This window comes from Aphelocoma coerulescens, chromosome 1A, assembly GCF_041296385.1.
Source record: "Aphelocoma coerulescens isolate FSJ_1873_10779 chromosome 1A, UR_Acoe_1.0, whole genome shotgun sequence".
Taxonomy (NCBI): Eukaryota; Metazoa; Chordata; class Aves; order Passeriformes; family Corvidae; genus Aphelocoma; species Aphelocoma coerulescens.
In genome coordinates, this window is record NC_091014.1 from 36395487 (window position 1) to 36416884 (window position 21398).

Consider the following 21398-nt stretch of genomic DNA (forward strand, 5'->3'; position numbering starts at 1 on the left):
GTTGGGTGTTTTTTGATGGACAAAATCAAGGTTGTCTGCAGTTTATAGAATGTCTGGGGAGGGAAGGAGTGGGAATAGGACAGTATAACTTACTGTCCAGTATTTTCATTAATAATGTTAAAGCTATCATCCATAACTATTTAAATTGTCATTAATTATATATCATAGGCGTTTCACTGGAAATAACATGTCCATAAGAGAAAAATTACATATTCCATTCTATGGGAGGCACACGAAAAATAATACTCAAAACTCAGGGAGGTATGAATTTTTAGACATTTCCTCTTATGCTAAACTGGCTATAGGATCTTGTTCCACTTCTTGCAATTAAGAGGATAGCATTGCTTATTATTCTGCATTTTCTTTCTACCAGAAGAACTAACACTGTTCTAGAAATATCAAGCAGTGGGCCAGTTTGACAGTCTCAGCATTTATCTCTTAACACATTTCTCCAAATTTTCTGTGCGACACAGAGACTGGCTAATAGGACACTGCAAAACTTTTGGGAAAATTTAGGTTTACTTCTGTTACTTTGCAAACCCTCTATAGGCAGCTGATAATTGAAGTGTAATGAGTATGAGGATTCTGCTTTATTGCTTCCTCCTTACTGTGACTAGTATGGAGATTAAATTGGAGTACCTTGAACTTGACCAGAAATTTAAAAAAAAAAAAAATTGCTGTAAAATGCTGACATATCATTCAGAAAATTGAGTGTTTTAAAGATGATAACTATATTTGTTTTTCAAAAGTTACAGCATTCTGGTCTTAGTTAAGATCTGGGAAACAGGATCATATAGTTCTGATTCCAGTACTGTTATGAAAATTATCTCTAATTTTGCTCAAAGTTGCATTGCCTATGTACATGTATTTCCACATCCATTCAGTTGGGAATATCTATTTACGTACCTTCAAGGATTTTATGAAAATTGTAAATATTTGTAAAGCACAATATTAAGTGCTGCTGAATGTTTGAAATAGATGGGATGAACAAAAAATAAGTCTATTTATACAGCAGTGTCTTAATTGTTTTTTGGGTTTGTTTTTTGTTGGTTGGTTGGTTGGTTTGTTGGGGTTTTTTGGGGTTTTTTTTTAAGCTTTCAGGATTTTATACTATAACGATGGTCCTTAACAAAAACCAAAACCAAACCCAGATCCTGCTTTCTTTTCTGTTTGTCACTGCTTAAAGTTGCAAACTTGGATTGTTGAAATTGCAATGATAGCTTCTGAAGTTCTCCTTAACCTTTTAAATACTAGTTTTATTGCTTGCAGAGAAATGGATGCTGCAAGGACACCTCTAAGTGAAGCAGAATTTGAAGAAATCATGAATAGAAATAGGGCGATTTCAAGCAGTGCCATTTCGAGAGCTGTATCAGATGCCAGTGCTGGTTAGTAAAACTCAATTAATGTGTTTGCTATTGTACCCAACTGAAAAGAATTTATAGGGGTTTTTTTAAAATCAGGAATCTGGAAGGTCTGAACCCACATTTTCCTAATAGGACACTGAATTTAGGTACAATTTATGACTGACTTTGAATTGTGCTTCAGTTAGTTTCTAAGAAAACCTTCTGAGCACTGATCTGGACAGTATTTTAGTATTTAGTGCTACCGTAAGTTATCTAGATGGCTGCTTAAGAGAAGATACTCAAAATGGTAATACTGTTAGAGATAAATATCTATGTTTTAATTTGCATAATTTTCTGATCCTCATCTTATATCATTTTCAGGGGACTATGGAAGTGCTATAGAGACCTTGGTAACTGCAATTTCCTTAATCAAACAGTCCAAAGTATCTGCAGATGATCGCTGCAAAGTACTTATTAGCTCTCTTCAGGACTGCCTTCATGGAATTGAGTCCAAGTCCTATGGTTCTGGATCCAGGTAAAACTTTCCTTTTCCATCTGCTCTTACTTAGGAAAGAGAAGGTGTAGTGCAGGACTAGTTTACAGAGAAGAAAGTAAGGCATGTAAGAAGTTTAGTGATTTGCTGAGTTGCACAAGAAATGTGTGAAGGAACCAAGTAAGTGTTTCCTGAACTTAGGAAAGCTGCCTTTTAATTAACCCTCTTTTCAAAATTGATCTGACTAGCTTCAGTTGAGGTCTTAGTTTAGTTTAGTGGTTTTGGCACAGATTTTCCATATGTAGATTAGCAGCCATGTTGTAGTGATCATTTGAGATGTGGTGCATTTCCCCCAGCTGATTTCGGTCATCCTCCATTCTGAGTATGTACTTTGACTTTTCTTTGCTAGATTAGAAAGTGGGTGCCCCTTACTACCTGTTACTGAGTTCTTAGCCACCACTCTTTGTACCAGGTATCTTTAATTGTATGTACAAAAATACACCTGCATTGCGATGAACAGATCTTTCTCTCATATCTGTTTTTGGTCAAAATCATAGTCCTAAGCAGAGTACAAAACTGGTGTGGGGATGACAAGTGTTTTGAAGAAAAAGTTAATGAAGTAATTTCTTTTAGAAGACGTGAGCGATCCAGAGAGAGGGACCACAGTAGGTCACGAGAAAAAAGTAGGCGCCACAAATCACGTAGTAGAGATCGTCACGATGACTATTACCGGGAAAGAAGCCGTGAGAGAGAGAGGCATCGTGATCGTGACAGAGATCGTGACAGAGAGCGAGACAGAGAGAGAGAATATCGTCACCGTTAAAGAAGGTGAGCTTTTCTTTCATGTTCTTGAACTTTACTGGCTTACTGAAAGTAACCACTCTAGGTTTGAGATGATTTATACCATTCATATCTGTATTTAAATGATCCTGCAGTATGTACTGAACCACTTTCTTCTTGCAGCACCTGACATGAACACAGGTAAGTAATAACAGGTAATTAACTAGTCTTGGGAGGGAGCAAGAATTCGTGCAATTTATCTTCTACATTTTGCATGCCACTTCTTTTATTTTGGCTGATAATAGTCTTCCCAGTTTTTATGAAATGTGATTGAACCACTTCTTAAAAAGGCAGTAAGTCAGACTGTTCTGTTTGTAATCTTAGAAGATTATATGAATTTTACAGTTTTATTTCTTAATTGTATTTAAAAATACTAATTTTGTATTTTAAAATATACTTGTGTAAGGACTGCAGCATTTAGCCCTTCATAGATTGTGTGTGGATTATTTCAGTGTCCATACAGTTATTGTCCTTGCACAAGTACAGTGGTGATTTTTTGGGTTTTAGTATTTGTGGGTTTTGTTGTTTTGTTTTGTGTTGGTTTTTTTGTTTTTTTTTCTTTTTCCTGGTGAGTTTTAGTCAAATTCAGGAAATATAACCAGATTTTGGTGTTTATTTTATGAAATGTGACCTGTCAGTATCTTCTGCCTTCTAGCTAAAATCAGGTGTTAATCTTCAGTAAAATTTATTATCAGTTGTTGCCCACCACCCTGATTTTTCAGTCCCTCCCCGTTCTGGTAGTAAAGTCATTTTCTGAAGACTAGTAAACAAATACATGACAAAAGAATTGATTTTTTTCTGGTTGTTCACAAACTAACATGCTCTTTTATTTCATGTATCTGAAGTCTTGTATGCATCAGATGTCTAGACAGCTAGCGTACCATGCTAAACGGGTTTTTTCAGTGTACTGCTTTGAAATGCATAGAAATGTTTACATTATATAATGTACTGTTTTGAGGGTTGGGAATTAAAGCTACCCATGATTCCTTATATTTGACAATTTGAAAAAAAAACCCCAACCCTGCCTAATAGCGACTCTCTAGTGGTCTTTTCCCTTTTAAAAATAACTTCCCATTACATCTACACTGAAATTGGAGCTTGTAGATGTGCCTGTCTGCCCAGCTTCCATTTCTTAGATTTAACCTCAGATTTAGTTTCCAGATTTGCATGTGTTATTTATTCATGGAAGTTCATTTGTCGACGTTACAGAGCAAAACTTCTAAAAGTCAAGTAAAACGTAGTATAGTCCTAAGTGAAAATACAGTTTTGTATGTGTTAAGTGTCAGTTTTTCAGTCAGGCTTTTTGTGTCACGTTTTTCTGGGAGAGAACAAATTATGATACTAAATGCTCTTAGTGTGTTGAGAATTAAGTGGGATGTTGTCTCGGGTTCATATGCTAACAGGGGACATGAAAAGAAGTAACTGACCTAGAGAAGGGGAGTCAAAGGCTTAAATAGGAAGGTGAAACATGGCATCTAAAAGTTGGCAGTATATTTCTGTTAGTGCCAATTTTTGCCATTAAAAATTGATTGGTAGAAATATTTCTGGAATTTAGTAAAAATATCAACTCTGGTTCTTAATTGTAAAATAACGTAAAAGTACACATATAACTAAAGTAAATGTAGTTTATTTTGTTGAACTGGGTTTTTACCTTTTATAATAACTGTATATTTTTGATATTTGCAAATAGTTGTTACAAATAGGGGTAACCATTGAGCTGAGTAATGGATGTGTTTCCAGAGTGTTTTCCTTCTGGTGGAGATGAGCAAGCCATACTAAAAATTGTTAATAGCCTGGAATGAAAGATAGTTTTTTTAACCCTTGGCATAGTTTACTAATCTAGCTTTAATTTTTGTGTATTTACTGTTGTGCACGTAGATAAAGATTTACTGTGCCAAGTACAGATTTCCTACCCTGTTACCCAAAGAAAATATATCAAACAGCATTAGGTTGCATTTCATAATTTCCAAAGCACAATTTACACTGAGGCTGTGATTTCAGTCTCAGTTCAGGTGGGACTTATATTTGGAAGATCCTTCAGCTTTGGTGTGTGTTGGGATTTCTCTTTTCTTTCAAAAGGGTGTCTTGGTAAGATTCCCTTGTGCAAAGAAAATAGGTCCTAAGAACTTGCTTTAAAGGGCAAATTTAGTATACTACATGTAATTGAAAGCATTTGGTATTTTTTTTAAGTTAAGTTGTAAACATTTTGTCTTGTTGCTGTCTTAATGAAGAAAAGCTTTATTGTAGTTTTGTTTTTATATATTTACCCACCCACCCACCCACACACATATAAAAGAAATACAGTTATCTCCTGGTTTGTATGTTTCATTTTCACTAAGATGTATGTTGCCATACATTTTTTGTTTCATTTTTTACATTGAATAATATTCATAAATGGATTTAACACTCAGTCATTTAATAAATATCAACAGTGCTGAAATGAGTTATTCCCCATATTAATGTGTTTTGCCAGAAAACATGAAGTTGCCTCTGTGCCTGCACCCTATGAATGGCACCTATATTTCTCCTTATTGTGTACCTATAGTCATAACTGTGATACTGTACTGGCATTTTTCCAAAGTGTTACACGTCTAGTTCAGAAGGATTCTGAGGGTCCATTGTGAACATTTTTGTAAACAGTGAAATTCAGTTTGTACTGTATTACATTTATAGAGATGGGTTAAATTGGAATGACTTACAAAATATGTTTATAACAATAAAACTCTATAAAAAGTTTAGTTGTACCATACCAGGTGTTTACACTTCTGTTTGTACACTTCATGATTTAAAATTAAATTCTTGCAAGATTTTTGTGCCTTGACTTGAGTACGGCTTCAATCCATTATCCCAAATTACTGTAAGCTGAATGCTTCCTTGGAACATCTTGCCTTTGCTCATAGAAAGCCTATAAATATAGAAGAGAACAGTGGATTTAAGACAAATATCTAACCAGTATTAGTCAAAAAAACTAAGAACCCAGTAGAATGACATTTAGAAGAATTAACAGCAAAATTAATGTGTACAAACAGAATAGTAATGTAACTTCATTAGCATGAGTCCTGACTTATAGGCAGAATTTTTTTTTATTTAACTGATACTCAGTAATGTATTTCTAGCTGATACATTGTCCCAATCTTAATCTGTCTGAATTTCTATAACTGCTGAATGTTAAGTTTTTCATTTTATGTTTTTGTTATTGGGTTGATTATTTCCTATTTAAACTGGATTTGGATTGAATTACAAGGACAAAACCACAACATTGTAACAGTTGATATGTATGTAGAATTTGTACTCCATATTTCATGTTTATTCTCTGATTTTTCTGCTCTCAAACCACTGTAAGCAAAATAATTTGAAGATCTGAGGCTCATATGCTTCTTCAAAAACTGTTCTCAGATCACTCTGAAGTTAGTTTCAGCTTTTGAGCGATTCAAGAAGTAACATGGTTGGAATTTTTTGCGTCAGTAGGAGGGGAAATGGTACTGCTGGCTTACATACCATTCATTATATTTTTGCTTCTCTAAGCTGGAGCTGTCCTGTGACTGCGCTAATAACCACTTAAACATCAAGTGAAGTATGAAATTAGCCTTTTAAAAAACCTTGTAAAGAATTGGAAAATGCCTATTTTTAATAGGCTATTTTAATAATAAGCTTCTAGTTAATATTGAGTGGATCATGTGGTAGCATTGTTCAAGACCTGGGTATACATACCTGTTCAGAATCATATCAGGTCTTAGTCTTAAGCTATTACGAATATTATTTACCGAATCTCTTTTATCTCCTTTTTTTTTTTTTTTTTTAATTGTGTGTTTTTGAGGAAGCACATATGTGGGGCTGGCACTATTCTTCTGTATTTAGCATTCACCAGAGAAATAATGCTTTGTGCATCTGATTCAGTATTTGAAATCCAGCATAGCACGATAGAGGCAAGCAGTGCTACTGCTTTATGTGCTTTTTAAAGTCTGTTCTATCATTACTCTGGTGCTTTGCAGAAACACATAGTATGTCTATTAATGTTCAGTGGTGAATCTGATTTTCTTGAGAGTGAAACAATGATTTTAAAAATGAGCAGAATATCTTATGCTACTTACTTTCAAATGCATAACTTTTATTACTTTTTTCCCATTAATATGTTGCTGTAATTTTATTGACTTCTAAAGTGTCTTTAGACACTCTTTTTTTTTTTTTTAGTTCCTCATATCCTGGGCTTTTTTATTTGTGAATTCATTAGTTTTGACAAATTTGTTCTGTGTGAAAAGTTCCCCAAGAAACTTCTAGGCATATGAAACACAGAAATGAAAATGTTGGTTTGATGCAATATTCTTCAAAGAATGGAAAAAATTCACTTTTTTACTTTTGCTCATTGTGGTTTGAGAACTAAGATTTCTTTTTACCAAAAAAAGAGATGTGAGAGATCTTCATTTTTATGTTTTCCTGTGGCAGCCCGATCTACATTTTTGTCTCTTCCTCATATATTAATGTGAAAAACACTTGCCAATAATTCATATCTTTTTAATTTGTAAACTAAAGGTTGAATTTTCTGACTGCACCTCTCTGTTCATCAGTTATTTTTGGTGAATAGACAGGCTGGGATAGTGGAAGAAAGATACTTGACAAATGAAATTAGTTCGGGAGGATTTTCCCCCATGTAAAATTATTTATACAGTCATGAAATTGTTGTTGTGTTGATATTAAATTATATACTAAGACTGAACAAAGACAGCAGGTAAGTACACTCTTAATAGGAGATGGGAACAGGCAGCAAATGTGAGAAGATGCTAGTGGTGATAAAATAGTCTGTATGCGTATGGTGAACAGAACCACATGTGTATCTGCTTTCATGCTGAAAGACAAATAGAAAGTCAAGCTTGAAATTCCTTCCTTCTCCTATGTTACAGCTAAACCATCAGAATATTTGGGGTATTTTGTGATGTTTTGGAATGTAGGTTAAAAAGATTTTTTTGGCTTTTAAGCTGATACTTTCTGTGGGGTTTTTGGTTTGTGTATTTCTTTTTCTTCATGTATAGAATAAAACAAAGGAGAATTACATGAAGTAATTCATAGGAGCTTGTAGGATACAATAACAAATGTATATTGTGCATTTTACTGGAGTGTAAACATGTGAGATTGAAATTCAATCTCTGAAAATACACTACTATAATAAAACTTGATGGGTATATGTATATACAGCTTTGAAACTGCTGTAGAATTTTCAAAATTTTAAAGGCCGTTTAAAGCTTTTATGTGATTATTTAGATAATTGGAATTACAGGGGAAAAATTAGAGCTGCTATTGCAAGATGCTTTTGATACATACATAAGAAATCTATTGGGTTTTGTTGTAAGAGTGTGTCTTTGTGGGTAAAAAAGTGCTCAAGTTGCATCTTGCATAAATACAGAAATGTTTGATTACTAAAGTTCTGGGATTTCATTTGTGAAATATTCTGGCATAAACCCCTAACTTTTAAACCACAAAATGTCTATTCAACACCTAAGTCTGAAATTTGGGTAGACTTGGTAAACTTTGGTAGAAATGCTGAGAAACTGATTGCTGTCTGGTGTTAAATTGTACAAATCTAACACATGCTTGGGACAGATAGCTTATGTATGAGCTTGAGGCAGATGGAAAGCAGTATTGCCAAGAAATACTGACTAGAGTTTTAATTTTTTTTTTTAAGTTGTTTGTTTCTTCAATATTCTACTTGCTTGTAGAATACTGAAAAGGGCTGAGCACACAGGTATAATCCATACAGATCTTTTTTTTTGGAACCACTAGGGTTTCCAGTTTTGCGAAGATACAGTGGCAGAACACTTTGAACTGAAATGTACACTACTTTGGATTTTAGTTGGTCACGTTTTTAAAAATGAAGGCTCAGTGTGGTGCTGACTGTCTTAAGAGTCCTATACCAAAAAACATTAATCCTAAATTCACTTTATTGTGCGTTCTTTGGAGTTTCTGTAGTTCCATAAGTACCTTTATAAATCAACAAATTATTCCCAGGAACTGAAGCTTTCTTATAGTAGTATTATAAATCACATATAGGGTGCTTTGGATCTGTTAACTGTTGCTGTAGACGTAATAAAGATCCATAATTCTGGCTGCAGCAATTGTATGATGAGAGCAGCAAATTCTGACGTGCAGTCTCACAGCTGTCAGGTACTTACTTTCTCCACTGGAAAACTGAGATTCTCTCCTGTCTGTTTGTGCTAACTTAGCTCACAACTCCAAACATATTTTTCTGGTGGAGGCAGCACTTTGTCACTTTGCTACTAATTAATTTCAAAAGTACATATCACCTATGGAAATATGGGCCTCTGGGGAAGGAAATTCCCCAAAAGTAGTTACTGGCTGATGCATTCAGGACTTGAGAACAAAGTCTGTGTATAAGAGAAGAAATTTCACTCACTGATTTGGATTAGTTTATGTGCATACTGTAGTGTATAGAGTCTAGTTGGTTATACTTTGGATTTTTTTTTAAAGTTATTATTAACAGTCACTTTGAGGAAATGAAGAAGAAAAATTGAATACTTAGTTTTCCCAGTTTTGAAATTATTGTACTAGTAGAAGAATATTTGACAGCTGTGTACTGTTGCCCGTTCACGAAATTGCTTCTCTAAATGTCTTGGTTTTCAAATGAATAATTTAATGTGTTGGCTTTTTTAAGAATTTGATTGAAACTATTTTGAAATTACTGAATGTTGAAATTGTGAATTATTATTGAAATTAAGATAGCTAACTGTTTTGTAATAGAATTCAACTGAAATCCAGTGTATGGAATTATACCATCACAAGTATTTTGTGAACTCTTACAGTAATTAACTCTGAATTGTGTGGTTCCCTTGTTTGCCAAAATAGACGAGAGTAGGAAGTAGGGCTTGGGGTCTTTTCTAGGGCAAGTAGGTGAGGAAACCTGCAAATCTCCATTGTATTAATTGAAATGTGGGTTCTTGTGCTTAAACTGCAAGTGTGTATTTTTAGATGTGAACCCCATCCACCTTGCCACGAGTCTGAAAATTTTGAAGTACTGGTGTCAGATTCTGTGTGCTTTTAAATGTTACTGAGCTGTGAGCCATCCACTTCCATTATACAATCAATAAATTACTTTAATGTCAAACCAGCTTAAAACTGCTGTAAGTGGGCAGGTAAAAATGTAAAAATCGTATTGTGGTAAAATTAAATTCTTGTTCAGTTACTTTTGCAGAATGCGTACTTTAGGAAGTGTTCTATATAAATGTTGCCATCAGTCACAGGAGCAGTAGTTCTTTCTTTATCATCAATACTTTTAACTGTGAAGTTTATATTCTTTCAACTTTGTTGTACAACAACATGAATCTTATTTTTAATTACTGTATTAGAAAACAACTTCAAATGAGTAGCTACTGCTTCTGGGTATTTTGTGTTAGTTTACATCATGGTGAAGTAGATGCACGAGTTGTGTATGTATAGATAAGCCAACAATTTTCTATGTGTTATGGGGACTAGCAAAATCTACATCACAAATTTTGACACATTACAGCTGAAGGAAGAGGAACAGCATGCAAGACAAGATACATTCTTCAAGGAAAGATGCTTGTCCAGCAGTTTGCTTCATGTGATTGAACTGAGCCTGTAAGGATTCATGGATAAAATGAACAGGAGTAGATCTGAATAAAGCAAATCTGCATACATGGTAACCAGTAGCTCTTTTACTTTTTTATGTTGCTTAACTGTTTTATTTGAGGGAAACCTGTGTGATTTAAACCTTATAGCTTTTGCAACTTTATTACTGGTTATATACATTTGGCAATTATAATGTGCAAGCAATTGAAAAAAGTCAAGTAAATGCTTGTTTTTATAGTAGTTTGTTCATGTTAAACTGTTCATATAATGTCTGTACACAGCACCACTGATTACAGTAGATGTAGTGTTGTAATAAACTGTTTAATGGGGCTGATGTGTAAAGCTGTTCAAGTTATTTGATGTTTACACCTCAGGGAAAGTCATGTGTTCAGCAATATTTAAAGATAATGTTACAATGAAAACATTGATGCTGTCTTCAAAAACATCGCAATAGTTCTTGCATATGCCTCAACCTAATCTTGCATTCAGCGAGTGAGTTAAACATACTAATGTTGCGCTCTCCCACTCAATTTTGATACAAAACCAGGTGGTTACATAAAACCTTTAATGCTATTTTGCTTTTTAGCGGTGTTTACCTAGGTGGCTTGTGAATTTGCTAATTGATATATAAAACTGTAAAAACTGCAGTTCTCTGTGGTCAGTTGTTCTGAGGAGAGATAGTCCCAGATCTGTGATTTTTAGCACACTGAAAATTTTCTCTCGTACAGCCCTGATCCTTATTGACACTACAGTTAATATAAACTTACACTGTTCATATGAACTTAAACTGCCCATAATAAGGGGTAGAAAGGTTAGGTTTAAAACACGCAAAATCCTGCAGTTGTTTACAGTTTTATAGTAAAAGTGCTTGTGTGTGTTCCCTTTCCACCCCCAAGGCCGTAGCAGTCTGTACATAGTTGTATATTAGAAATGTGCCAGAAGAAACAAGATGTTACCATTTTTATTACTTCATGTTTTTGGTATTTTCTAATACTTCGGGGTTTATTCACACATGCATATAAAAGAGAAGGTACACTTGTATGTCCTTGTTTACCAATGGGCAATATTTAAATGTCTTAGCAAAAAATGGCACTGGTTAAATTTGTCAGATGAGGTTTTGTAAATTTACCTAAAAACAAATTATTGGAGCACTCAGTGAAAGTAGGCATCAAATTAAAGAATTTGTTTTAAATTTCATCAAGTGTGAAATGCAAGCAAATAGAAATTTCATAAAAGCTGCAAAAGTTTAGCTTCTGTCAGCCTTGCGCAAAGGCTCACTTTTAGTCTCTTGTAAAGCATTACGTAATGGACGTGCTCTTGGAGTTGTCACTCGTTCAAATAGCTGCACTTAATGTTTTAAGTTAAGTTTCAAGACCTCAGATGGCTTTAAGAGGCAACTCTTAGAAGCCTCTTGATTTCTTTTTTACCAATTTTGAAGATTTTACAGCTGACTTAAAATGTTATCCTGTTCAGGAGAGCACTTATATCTGTTTGGTTTTTCCACAGCATATAAAACCATGTGCTTACATTTCATAAATTTCAAGGAATGTAAACATTAAGTATGCTTTAAGTATCGTATTTGCATACATGAGTGATTTTTATGCTTTACTGAGTTGGGACCAGTAGCTTGTGCAACTGCAGAAGTTTTGCATAAGTCTGAAATGCTCTAATATTTTTGGCACCTACTATTCAACCAGGTTTCCTGCAGCCAGGTTGATGCTGTTGGACTTGCCCCTTTTTATTTTTTTCTTAAATTGTGTACCTCAGTTCCTCATGCATGGGATCACTGGTGTTTATTGAACTATTTGCTACTGAGAAGATATTTCACGTGTTTGTTTAATCCTGTTTAAAGATGAAAACTGCCTTTAAAAATTTTGTAAAACTGAAAGTTGTATCAAGCAAGTCATGAGTCACTTCCTGCTTTTTTTTGTGAATAGGTATTGGTTACAAACAGTACTGTTGTAACTTCTTTTTCTTTACTTAAAAACATTGTTTACTACTGTGTGTAATAAGTTTAAGGAAGAAATTACCTGCCTGTAGCAGTTAAATGGGGAATAGCTAATACTGAAAAAGCAGCAGGTAAGTAATGTTCCATTGCATAGATATATTAAATTTTAAAATAAAAAAAGTAACTTTACAAGCATTTTATGCAGGAACTGATATTTTAGTCCACATTGAAATAGATTTAAGGAGACTGTTGCTCTTTTTACATAGAGTGTAATTTTTCACTCACTTATTTCCATTGCTGGCAATGGAAATAGCAGGGAGGGAATAGCAGCAGGTAAATAACATAAGTTAATTAAACAGAATGACCATTGTGACCTGAGAGAGGAGATCCCTGTATGAAGCCCATTATTTCTGCCTGTTCTCCAAATACTTAGTTTTAACTGATAAATGTACTGTGTTGCAATTTAGATAATACTCTTGTTGTTGTGAGTTTCCTTTGTTAGATTTTTTTTATAAAACAAAAAAATGTACAGAAAAAAACCCAAAGACCCTGATAGACACCAAAAAGGAATATGCCTAATGTACATCATGTATAACTGGATCTGTAGGAGAATTTTTACCGAGTTTTGGTTTACTAAATGTTCCTGGCAATTTCCTGTGCACATGCAGGAAATGGCAGGTTGGAAACATAGTGATTGATGGTAATGCCATGATGGCTACTGCTCTTTAATACTCATTCAGCTGCATTTCGTTTCCTTTTGCTGATGAAAGGATGAAATAATCTGTGAGGAAATACTTAATTTCTTTCAAATATTGAGTTTATAAGTAATATTGAAAATATTATCTTAAGGCTGTGTCCTTTATCTTGAAAGACAAAACTAGCAAGTAGTGACTTAGGGGTGGTGGTGCTTTACCAAGAGAATTTGTTTTATTGGTGATGTATTTTTTAGAAGTAGAGGGTGGTTTTTTTAAAGTAAAAATTTTACAGGACTATATGTTTTGGCAGGTCAAAGTACTTAAGAAGAAGAACATAGCATTTTGGAAACTGTACAGTCTTTTTTTTTCCTCATTCCCTTTTTGCTTTCTGTGCCAATAATTTTTGTTCTGATTACATTTTGAAAAATGTTTGTCAGAACTTCAAACTTTTATTTACAGTGTGGCTTATAAGCTTGGATAGATGTTGTTTTTTGTGTTAAACAAGGTATTTTTATTAAATGTAGACATTAGCTTTTTTCTTTATGGACTGAGTACTTTTTGGTTTTGTTCCTTTGAAATCAGTGAGGCTTAGTTTTTCTAACTGTATTTTTTTACCTGGTTGTTTAGTTGCATACCCCAACCCTTGTAAATGTTTTTTTTTCCTAGTTGTATGTGGATAATTGGAGATTTAAATGTTGTATATACTTGTCATCTGTGTTTCTAGTAAAATACATGGCATTCTTTATAGAAATACTTAATTCCTGATTTTCTTTCCTTATCCACTTGCTCTCTGTGTACAGGTTAAACAGACTTTGCTCCCATTTTTATTTATAGAATTTTATACATAGCCTGTTAAAGTTGTCTTTGATTCTTGTGTAAACTGAGATACAGCCTTAAATTTCCTAATACAATGCTCGTTAAGATACTGTCAGTCATGTAGATTTAAATATAAAACATGCACGTTTAAGACTGGTATTCTTCAGAGATTTAAGACACTAAATTGCTTCTGCATTGAAATAGAAACCCTTCAAGATTTTAGAGAAGGAAAGTGCAGCTCAGTGTCCATATAAAAAAAAAATTAACTTGAATTCTTTCCAAAATAGCAATTTTAACATAGAAGAGAAGCAATGTGGATTCAGTTGAGATTCAAATTATTTTGGTAATTGACTGCACAGGTCTAGGACATAATGATTGCAGCATGCTAATGAATCATGATGTTTATGCAGAAATACTGTCTCTTGCAATTATGATGCCTTGCAATTAATACTTCAGACTGGCTTGGGGTGGATGGGGGTGTTTGAGTTGGGGGTTTTTTGGTTTTGTAGTTGTTTCACCTTCTTCCCCTTTCTTCCCCATACCCCATTAACGTCTGACATCCCATGTATTTTTAGAATTCCTTTTAGCATTAGAGGATAAATTTACTAAGGAGCAGTTTGGGGTATAGAAATTAATCAGTTTGATGTTCTTGTGGGATTCATTTTCCCCCATGTTGGACAAAATACAATAAAGCTCCTCATTCCATTTGTATACGATACTTTTGTTAATTCTCAAACCCTTTCTATAGCTCCAGTGATTGCAGTGGGTTCTGGGATGATGCTGATGCCTATGCCTGTGCTTAAATCTTCTAAATACACTAGTTTTACAGAAGTCTCTTGAAAACAGTAAGCAGTATACCTTTGATCTCAATGGAATGGAGCATTTAAGTTGTAAAAATTCCCATCTATTCATACAATGTAATGTGATTTTTACATTATTTCAGAAATAACACTTTGGAGTATATTCAACTAATTGACTTCAGCCTCACCCTCTTGTACACAGTATTTTGTAATAGAAAATATTTTAAACTGTGCATATTATTATCACATTATGAAACAGACATTCCCTTGATCTTCAGATGTAAGAAAATGAGGAATGTATGTGCTTTTATAAATATAAGTGATTGCAAATTCATATTCCTTACTTATTCCTTACAGTTGTCCTTTTTTAAATAATAAAGGAAAAAAAAAAAAAAAAGCCAAGTATTTTAAAGGTGAAATACATTCCTGTTTGGTAAACTGTAACATTTTTATGATGATTACCAGCACTGCTGACTTTCTAAACAAAAGGTTGTGTTGTCTTCCTGTACCGTTCCATTTCCTGGTTCCTGCTTTGCACAAGGGTATATGAGTAAAATATTCAAGAAATGGTTTGAAATACAGGAGGGGGGTTGTCCAAGTTGGAATGCAGAATTGCAATGCAAAATGTAAGGAAATGGATGCCTGTCAGAATGCCTGACTCCAAAGGATTTTATATATATAGTAAACAGTTTCCTGATGCTGGCAGGCCAAAGAGTCTGTTGAATACTGGAGTTTTTGGAGACCTATATTTCTCCACAAGGTAAGATGGTATCCTAGCAAATGTGGATTTCAATACATTTTCAGCAGAGGTACTTAAATAATCTGTAAGTTTAGGGATAATTTCTTATTTTTTAGATGTTATACTTGAAATACTGCACAACTTTTAGCTTTCATAGGTTTCTTTTTTTCAGCCTTTAGGAGACTGTTAAGCAATTTGCTGTCCAACTTTTGTGTTGGTCTACTGCAATAGTAGTTTACCTTGTATTGAAGAAATAAAGACCATTTTTATATTAAAAAATACTTTTGTCTGTCTTCATTTTTAGCTTGTCTAATTTCTTTGCAATTCTCATTATTTCCAGACTCTTCAAATTTTCAGATATTAAAACTTGGAGGGTGGACATTCTAAGATAGCTACAGCTAGATTCTGTGCTGTAATTATTTCTGAATCTAGAAATAGTTTATACTAGCTCTTGTCCTTATCTGGTCTTTAAAGACTTTTTGCAAAGTTTAACAGCCAATGAGAAGTGCAGACTTTTTTTTTTTAAGATAACCATATTCTTCTGTAAAATACAGTGACCCACATGAAATGTGTTAAAGGAAAAAATTAGCATATGCATAAATTTCAGTCTTTTAAAATTACATTTTCAGACTCAAACATCAGTGTAGTAATGTTTGGAGCTGTGGGCTCTATAGGAGGCATTAAACCACTGATGATAAAACTTTTTAATCTGGTTTCTTGCTTTGACTAGATCTGGCAAATGTTAATCGTTGCAGAGCATGTGAGTGTTAAACGCAGCAGCTGTAAGACAGATGTATGGTAGATTGAGCTGTTGTCAGCTCATTTCATGCAGAACATTGATTTGGTACCAATGACAGTATCCATCCCCTGATTTAAAACTACTTTTGATACTGGAGTTACGTGGGCAAATGTTTTTGCTGCTAAAGCAGAACATTGTGTTACATAAAACACATCTCTGTGTTACATACAAAGCCACTGGCATTGCTATACTGTGCCATTCTAGTGGTGAACTTCCATAATTCATAATACATGTCAAAGTTCATTCACTGGCACAAAACAAGCTATATCCTATCCATTGTACCATCTTAGATTACTGGTATCATTTTCTGTGCTGTTGGCTCCAAATTTGGCCTGTGATGAGCCTCTACCATGTGACAGTGTAAGATTATGTGAGAATGCTGGTTTTCGTTGGGGAAAAAAATTACAGTTTCAAAAATAAGTCTAAAATTTAATCTAATTGGCTTGGAAGAACACAACATTCATGACTTATTTAAACCCAGTGGGTAATTGTACAGGTCTCTGTAGAGGAAACAAAATGTTCATTAGAAAATTAACCGGAATTTCTTTGGGTTGTGCTCTAAACCTGCAATAATGGAAATAACATTCACTTACTCTAAAGGGCTCAGACATTAATTGTCAAAATAGCAAGCAACAGGATAGCAAAGCCAACTTGGCCACTGGGTTTACTGTACTGTGTCAGAATTTCACTTTTACAACCTGAGTTTTTAACAACATGACTGTTGTAGCACGGTTTCATTGACCACATGAAGGGTCAGAGATGGAAATGGTTGGGCTATGGCTGGTGGGGTTCAGGGAACTCCAGGCTTCCTTCTGGGTTAAGAGCAGAGGGGAAAATCATTGTGAACTCTTGATTTTGAAAGTATCTTCCTGCAATTTTCCTCCAGGTTAGGGTTCAACAGTTCCAATTGCTGAAATGTGAGACAAGTGTAAAACATCTTGTCCCCAAAAACATAGGATGTATACTCTAAGGTAAACACAGTGAGGATTCAGTAGTATGTGGATGAATTTGTTGTGGAGGTGTTCAAGCATAGGTCAACTAACCAGGATGCAAGACCATCGAGGTACGCTTTGGGTACGCTTTGAAATGGTACTGGAGAATGGGGAAGGTAATATAACAAGTATGAGGTTTGTTTTCTTTCCTTGAGAGTGCCCTAGGTAAAATACCCTTCGAGTTGCAGACAAGGAAATAATTTGATAATGTTTATTAGGAAAAGTTTCTTGCTCAATTCTGCTTGTTAAGAACCTTGCCTCTAACTTTTTTTCTGAGTTTTCTTCATAACTGTTGCAGATTGAAAGGCCCAAAGCCTTAGGTGAGCTGGAGGGAGAGATCGTGGTGGAATCCAGGCTTCAGATTGTTGTCCTTGCTTGTTTCTCTTAAGACTGGAGAGTCTCCACTGCTTAGCAATGTGGAAGCTGGTGCAGGAGCTTCCTCTCTGCCACCTCAGCAAAGAGAGCTAATTCTTCCCATCTGTCTTGTCCTCTGAGGGTTGGAAACAAGATAAAAATGCCAAAAACCCAAAATCACCCACACTAGGATAAACCTGAACATGGCTGTACGTGGCTGAGTAACCTCACTGAGTGGCCCTTATTATTGACTATCAGTTTTTTGGGAGGAAAGGCAGGTGGAAGGCATTTCTGAGGTTTGGCAGAGGAGCCTAAAATAGTCAGTTTTGTGAGCCTTCTGTTCTTATGCTAAGTGCAATTGAAGGTAGATTACTGGACTGTAGGAACTTTTTCTTTGAGGAAGATGTGGAGCTCTTGTGCACATCTGCTGTGGGTTTTGCATGCCAGGCAGTGTGACAGATGAGTTCTCCAGATGTTTTTACAGGAAGAGGAAGTCTTCGCTTTGCTGCTGCACCTTTTCTGCACCAACCTCACTGAAAACACTACTGAAGTTTCTTCTCTCACAAAGCTGGCATTTTCCTTTATTTTCTATCAATACATGAGTTACTTATCAGAGAGAGGCTTTAGTTTTGGAAATTTGGTCTCTATGGAAGTGAGACATCTTTAGCACCTTCAGGGAAGCAGACACTGAGTAAGGAGGTCAAAGTGTCTTCTTTAACCCTTGTTTGGGCTGGAAAGATATGCTCAGGTTTGGAGTATTAGTGCTGTTCTCTGCCTTTTCATTTTCCCCTGGTTCATCATTCAGACAGTTCCATAATACTGCAGCTTGTCCAGGGAAAATGGTAAGCTGCAAAAGAGAGGAGCAGCAGAAAGCAAATCAAACACCCAAATCAACAGAACAAAGTCTGTAACTTTGTCCAGTGCAGACTGAGTAAAGGAAGACAGAGATATGTGTGTAGTTTATGATCATGAAGATGCCTTTTTTACAAATATTCCATGAAGTTCAGGTGCAGGCACCTGAGTGTCTCTGTACCCTGAAATTCTGGAGTGTAACAAATCATGACACACCAGGCAAGGAAAAACTGGTTTAATCACTTACGGCCAGTACCTATGTTTTGCCTTGGGATTTAGTCCCCTGGAAGGCCTGCAGTATCACACTCCCAGATATAAAGTAGTCAGCTGAGAAAGGAGTTTTGCCAAGTTAGCATTTTTCTGAAGATAACCTCCTGGTTAGCATAGCATATTTGTTAAAGGAATGTAGTCTGCACGCTCAACACCTCTGACAATAGATTTAGCATATCCTAAAGTACTTAAAGCATGACACCACTTTCTGAATAACAGCAGGGATTACTCCAGACACAGCGAGGAATTTATTTATGAGTTGATGCTCATTCATGTTCTATAAAGTATGTGGGGTTCAAGGAAGTGATCAAAAATTCTTCAGCTTTTTTCTCCACTCTTTTTCTGTTCCTGGAGAGACAGTGTGAAAAACAATTGCAGCCCTGTAGAAACTGGGCTCTTTGCTGCAGATAGAAGATTGCTATTCCTTTCAATTATCTGAACCTGTTTATGCATCTCTTCTGAACAATTTGCAGAAAATTTTTAGCATTTTGCTTCCCATCAGACTGCTGGAAGTCTTGTAAATCTTGTGCCCTTGGTGTAAATGGGAAGTAAAATTAATTTCTTCTCAAACAAGGCTTCCCAGCTTTACAGAAAGGACACAGTGTAAACAGATGGTTTAAAAAATTATATATTGGTGAACAGTTTTTTCAAAACTACTTGAATCTACTTAGCACTGGCAGTCATTGAGTAGATTTTTTTCTTTTATCCTGCATTGTGGTGGTGAAGATAGGCCTCTAGTGTCCTGTCACACAAGGAAGAGTACGTTCAAAATGGTGTAGATATGATCAAGGAGTGTAAAAGGGTTCTTTCTGCCATCTAGTGGCACCAAAAACCTCTCCACTCCACTTAATTAATAATCTCATTAATTATGTCTGCATTATCAGAAAAACTAGGTGTAATAATCCTCAACTGTCCTAAATTTAAGAAGATAGCAGTCACTTCTTCCCCCCCTTTTCCACAAAATAAACAAGCTGTATTTTCTTTTCCTTGCCTTGACACCTCATGAAGAAGTCCCTGTTTATTGCCTGAATGCCTTTTGAATGCATTGCTCTTAAATTCCTCTGTGTTTCCCTGTATGATACACTGGTACTGAAATACTTAAGGGCTTAGAAACCTTTCTTTAATGCTAGAAACACTGGAAAAAGATACTGTCCATGCAGGCAGATAAAATATTACCTGTAGTGGAATGCATCTCTAAAACCCCTCTGAAGATGGGTGGGGTTCCTCTGTGGAACAGGCTGCATTTGCCTGTGAAGGAGCAGTGAGCTCTATGGAGTTACTGCATTTCGGAATGGTTACTCTTATACTTAAAACTGATTTCTGAAGCTCACTGGTGTCCCATTTCCCTTTCAGCCATTTACTTCTTTTGACAGGCAGCTACTCTTGCCACCTTTTACAATCTGCAGCCTGTGCTTCACTTAACACATATATGGCTCTGCTTGGATGTGTTATAGCTCCTCACTGGTGGGAGGAGACAGAAACAGAGACCATTCATGCCAAACAGAATCCTTATTCATGGCTCAAGTTGTAAGGGACTTGGGCTACCACCTCAAAAAGTTAATTGGAGCCTATATGTAATTAAAACTGCAGTTCTCTCTTTCCTGAAAGTGATTTAGCCTGGAATCTTTGCAAGATGTAGGTTCATAGCCCCTACTTTCTCAAAGACCTGTAGTGTAAGGGTAATGAAAATGGTGAATGGTATAGAATGGCCAACAGAACCCTGCAGAAGAAACTTGAAAATAATGTCTAAATTGTTTGGTGGGTTCTTTTTTTAGTACATAAACTACTTTGAATAAAAAGGGTCTGAGAAAGCCAATGTTTTATTAGCAGCTCTAAAAAGCTGTATTCTGAGCTTCTCTATGTAAGTATAAATTCTCCATAAGATTAAAGCTATCTGCTGGCTGGCTTCTATCTCAGCAGGAGTCCAGGAAAATTTTCCCGGTGTTAATTTCACAGTGGTAACAGTATGATACTTCAGAAAAAAAACTTACATTGTCCTACAGGATCCCTACTGTGCCCTCCTAATTCCAAGTTATGCCTTGCCTGTTCCATTTAGTTTAGTAATTTATCATATTTTAAAACTAGTTTTATAGCTTTTACTCAAAAAGAATTTAGAAATAAAACTTAAACCTCTACATTAAAATTCCTTTTTTTTAGTTATAATTACAGCAATAGCTAGCTCAGTTTTTTAACTGTGAGGGGCTTGGGTACATTACTGAAGAAGGGAAGGTTTCTAAAAATGCAGCTCTTTATTTAAGGGAAAAAGGAGGAACTTGCCAAAACCACATTACCATCAAATTAAATTAGTAGTCTGTTAAAACAGTCAGGGTTAGTAAGAGAGATGGTGGTGTACCATTCTTTGCTGGAGCCAGGTTTGTGCTACCTCCAGCTGCACTTGATCCTTGGAGCAGGTGGCCTCTTCAACTCAGTTTGTCCTTTCCAGGACTGGAAGAATGAGGAAAGTCTTATGTGACAGTTCTACAAGGTCAGCTACTGTGAGATTGTATGTAGTCCCCTTACAAAGAATAAAAATGTTACCATCTCTTTTGAACTTAAGAAAAAAAAACCAACAAAAAAAAAGAAAACCTCACAATTTTGGAATTAAATTTTGGAATGACCTAACCTGGGTAAAGATGCTGAGGAACATGGTAATTTTGCTGAGAATCTGGAGCTGGAAATTGTTCTTAATTTGTTGTGTATGCCACTATCTGTGTGTCATCTGAGGACAGCTGGCAGGTGAAGGGCTCAGCCCTGAGGAGCAGGCAGCTCCCTGTACGTGGCTCTTGCCTTTCACAGCAGTGGCATGTGATAAAGCTTCACCTAAACTGCACACTTGGACAGAGGCTGGGCTCAACAGT

The 21398-nt window shown here is 35.4% G+C and overlaps 1 protein-coding gene across 4 annotated transcripts in view; it reads left to right on the forward strand.

The window, feature by feature from the left end:
* CPSF6 (cleavage and polyadenylation specific factor 6) overlaps positions 1–14931 on the forward strand; it is a 31516-nt gene extending 16585 nt beyond the window's left edge. The window contains exons 7-11 of one of the 4 annotated variants that reach the window (XM_068998833.1): positions 169–261; positions 1270–1385; positions 1725–1878; positions 2470–2664; positions 10193–14931. In XM_068998833.1, coding sequence (XP_068854934.1) covers positions 169–261; positions 1270–1385; positions 1725–1878; positions 2470–2659 — 553 coding nt within the window. In that variant the 3' untranslated portion in view covers positions 2660–2664; positions 10193–14931. The remainder of the gene's footprint in view (positions 1–168; positions 262–1269; positions 1386–1724; positions 1879–2469; positions 2665–10192) is intronic. The other 3 variants (XM_068998840.1, XM_068998847.1, XM_068998853.1) reach the window with 3 other exon arrangements.
* The last annotated feature ends 6467 nt before the right edge of the window (positions 14932–21398 follow it).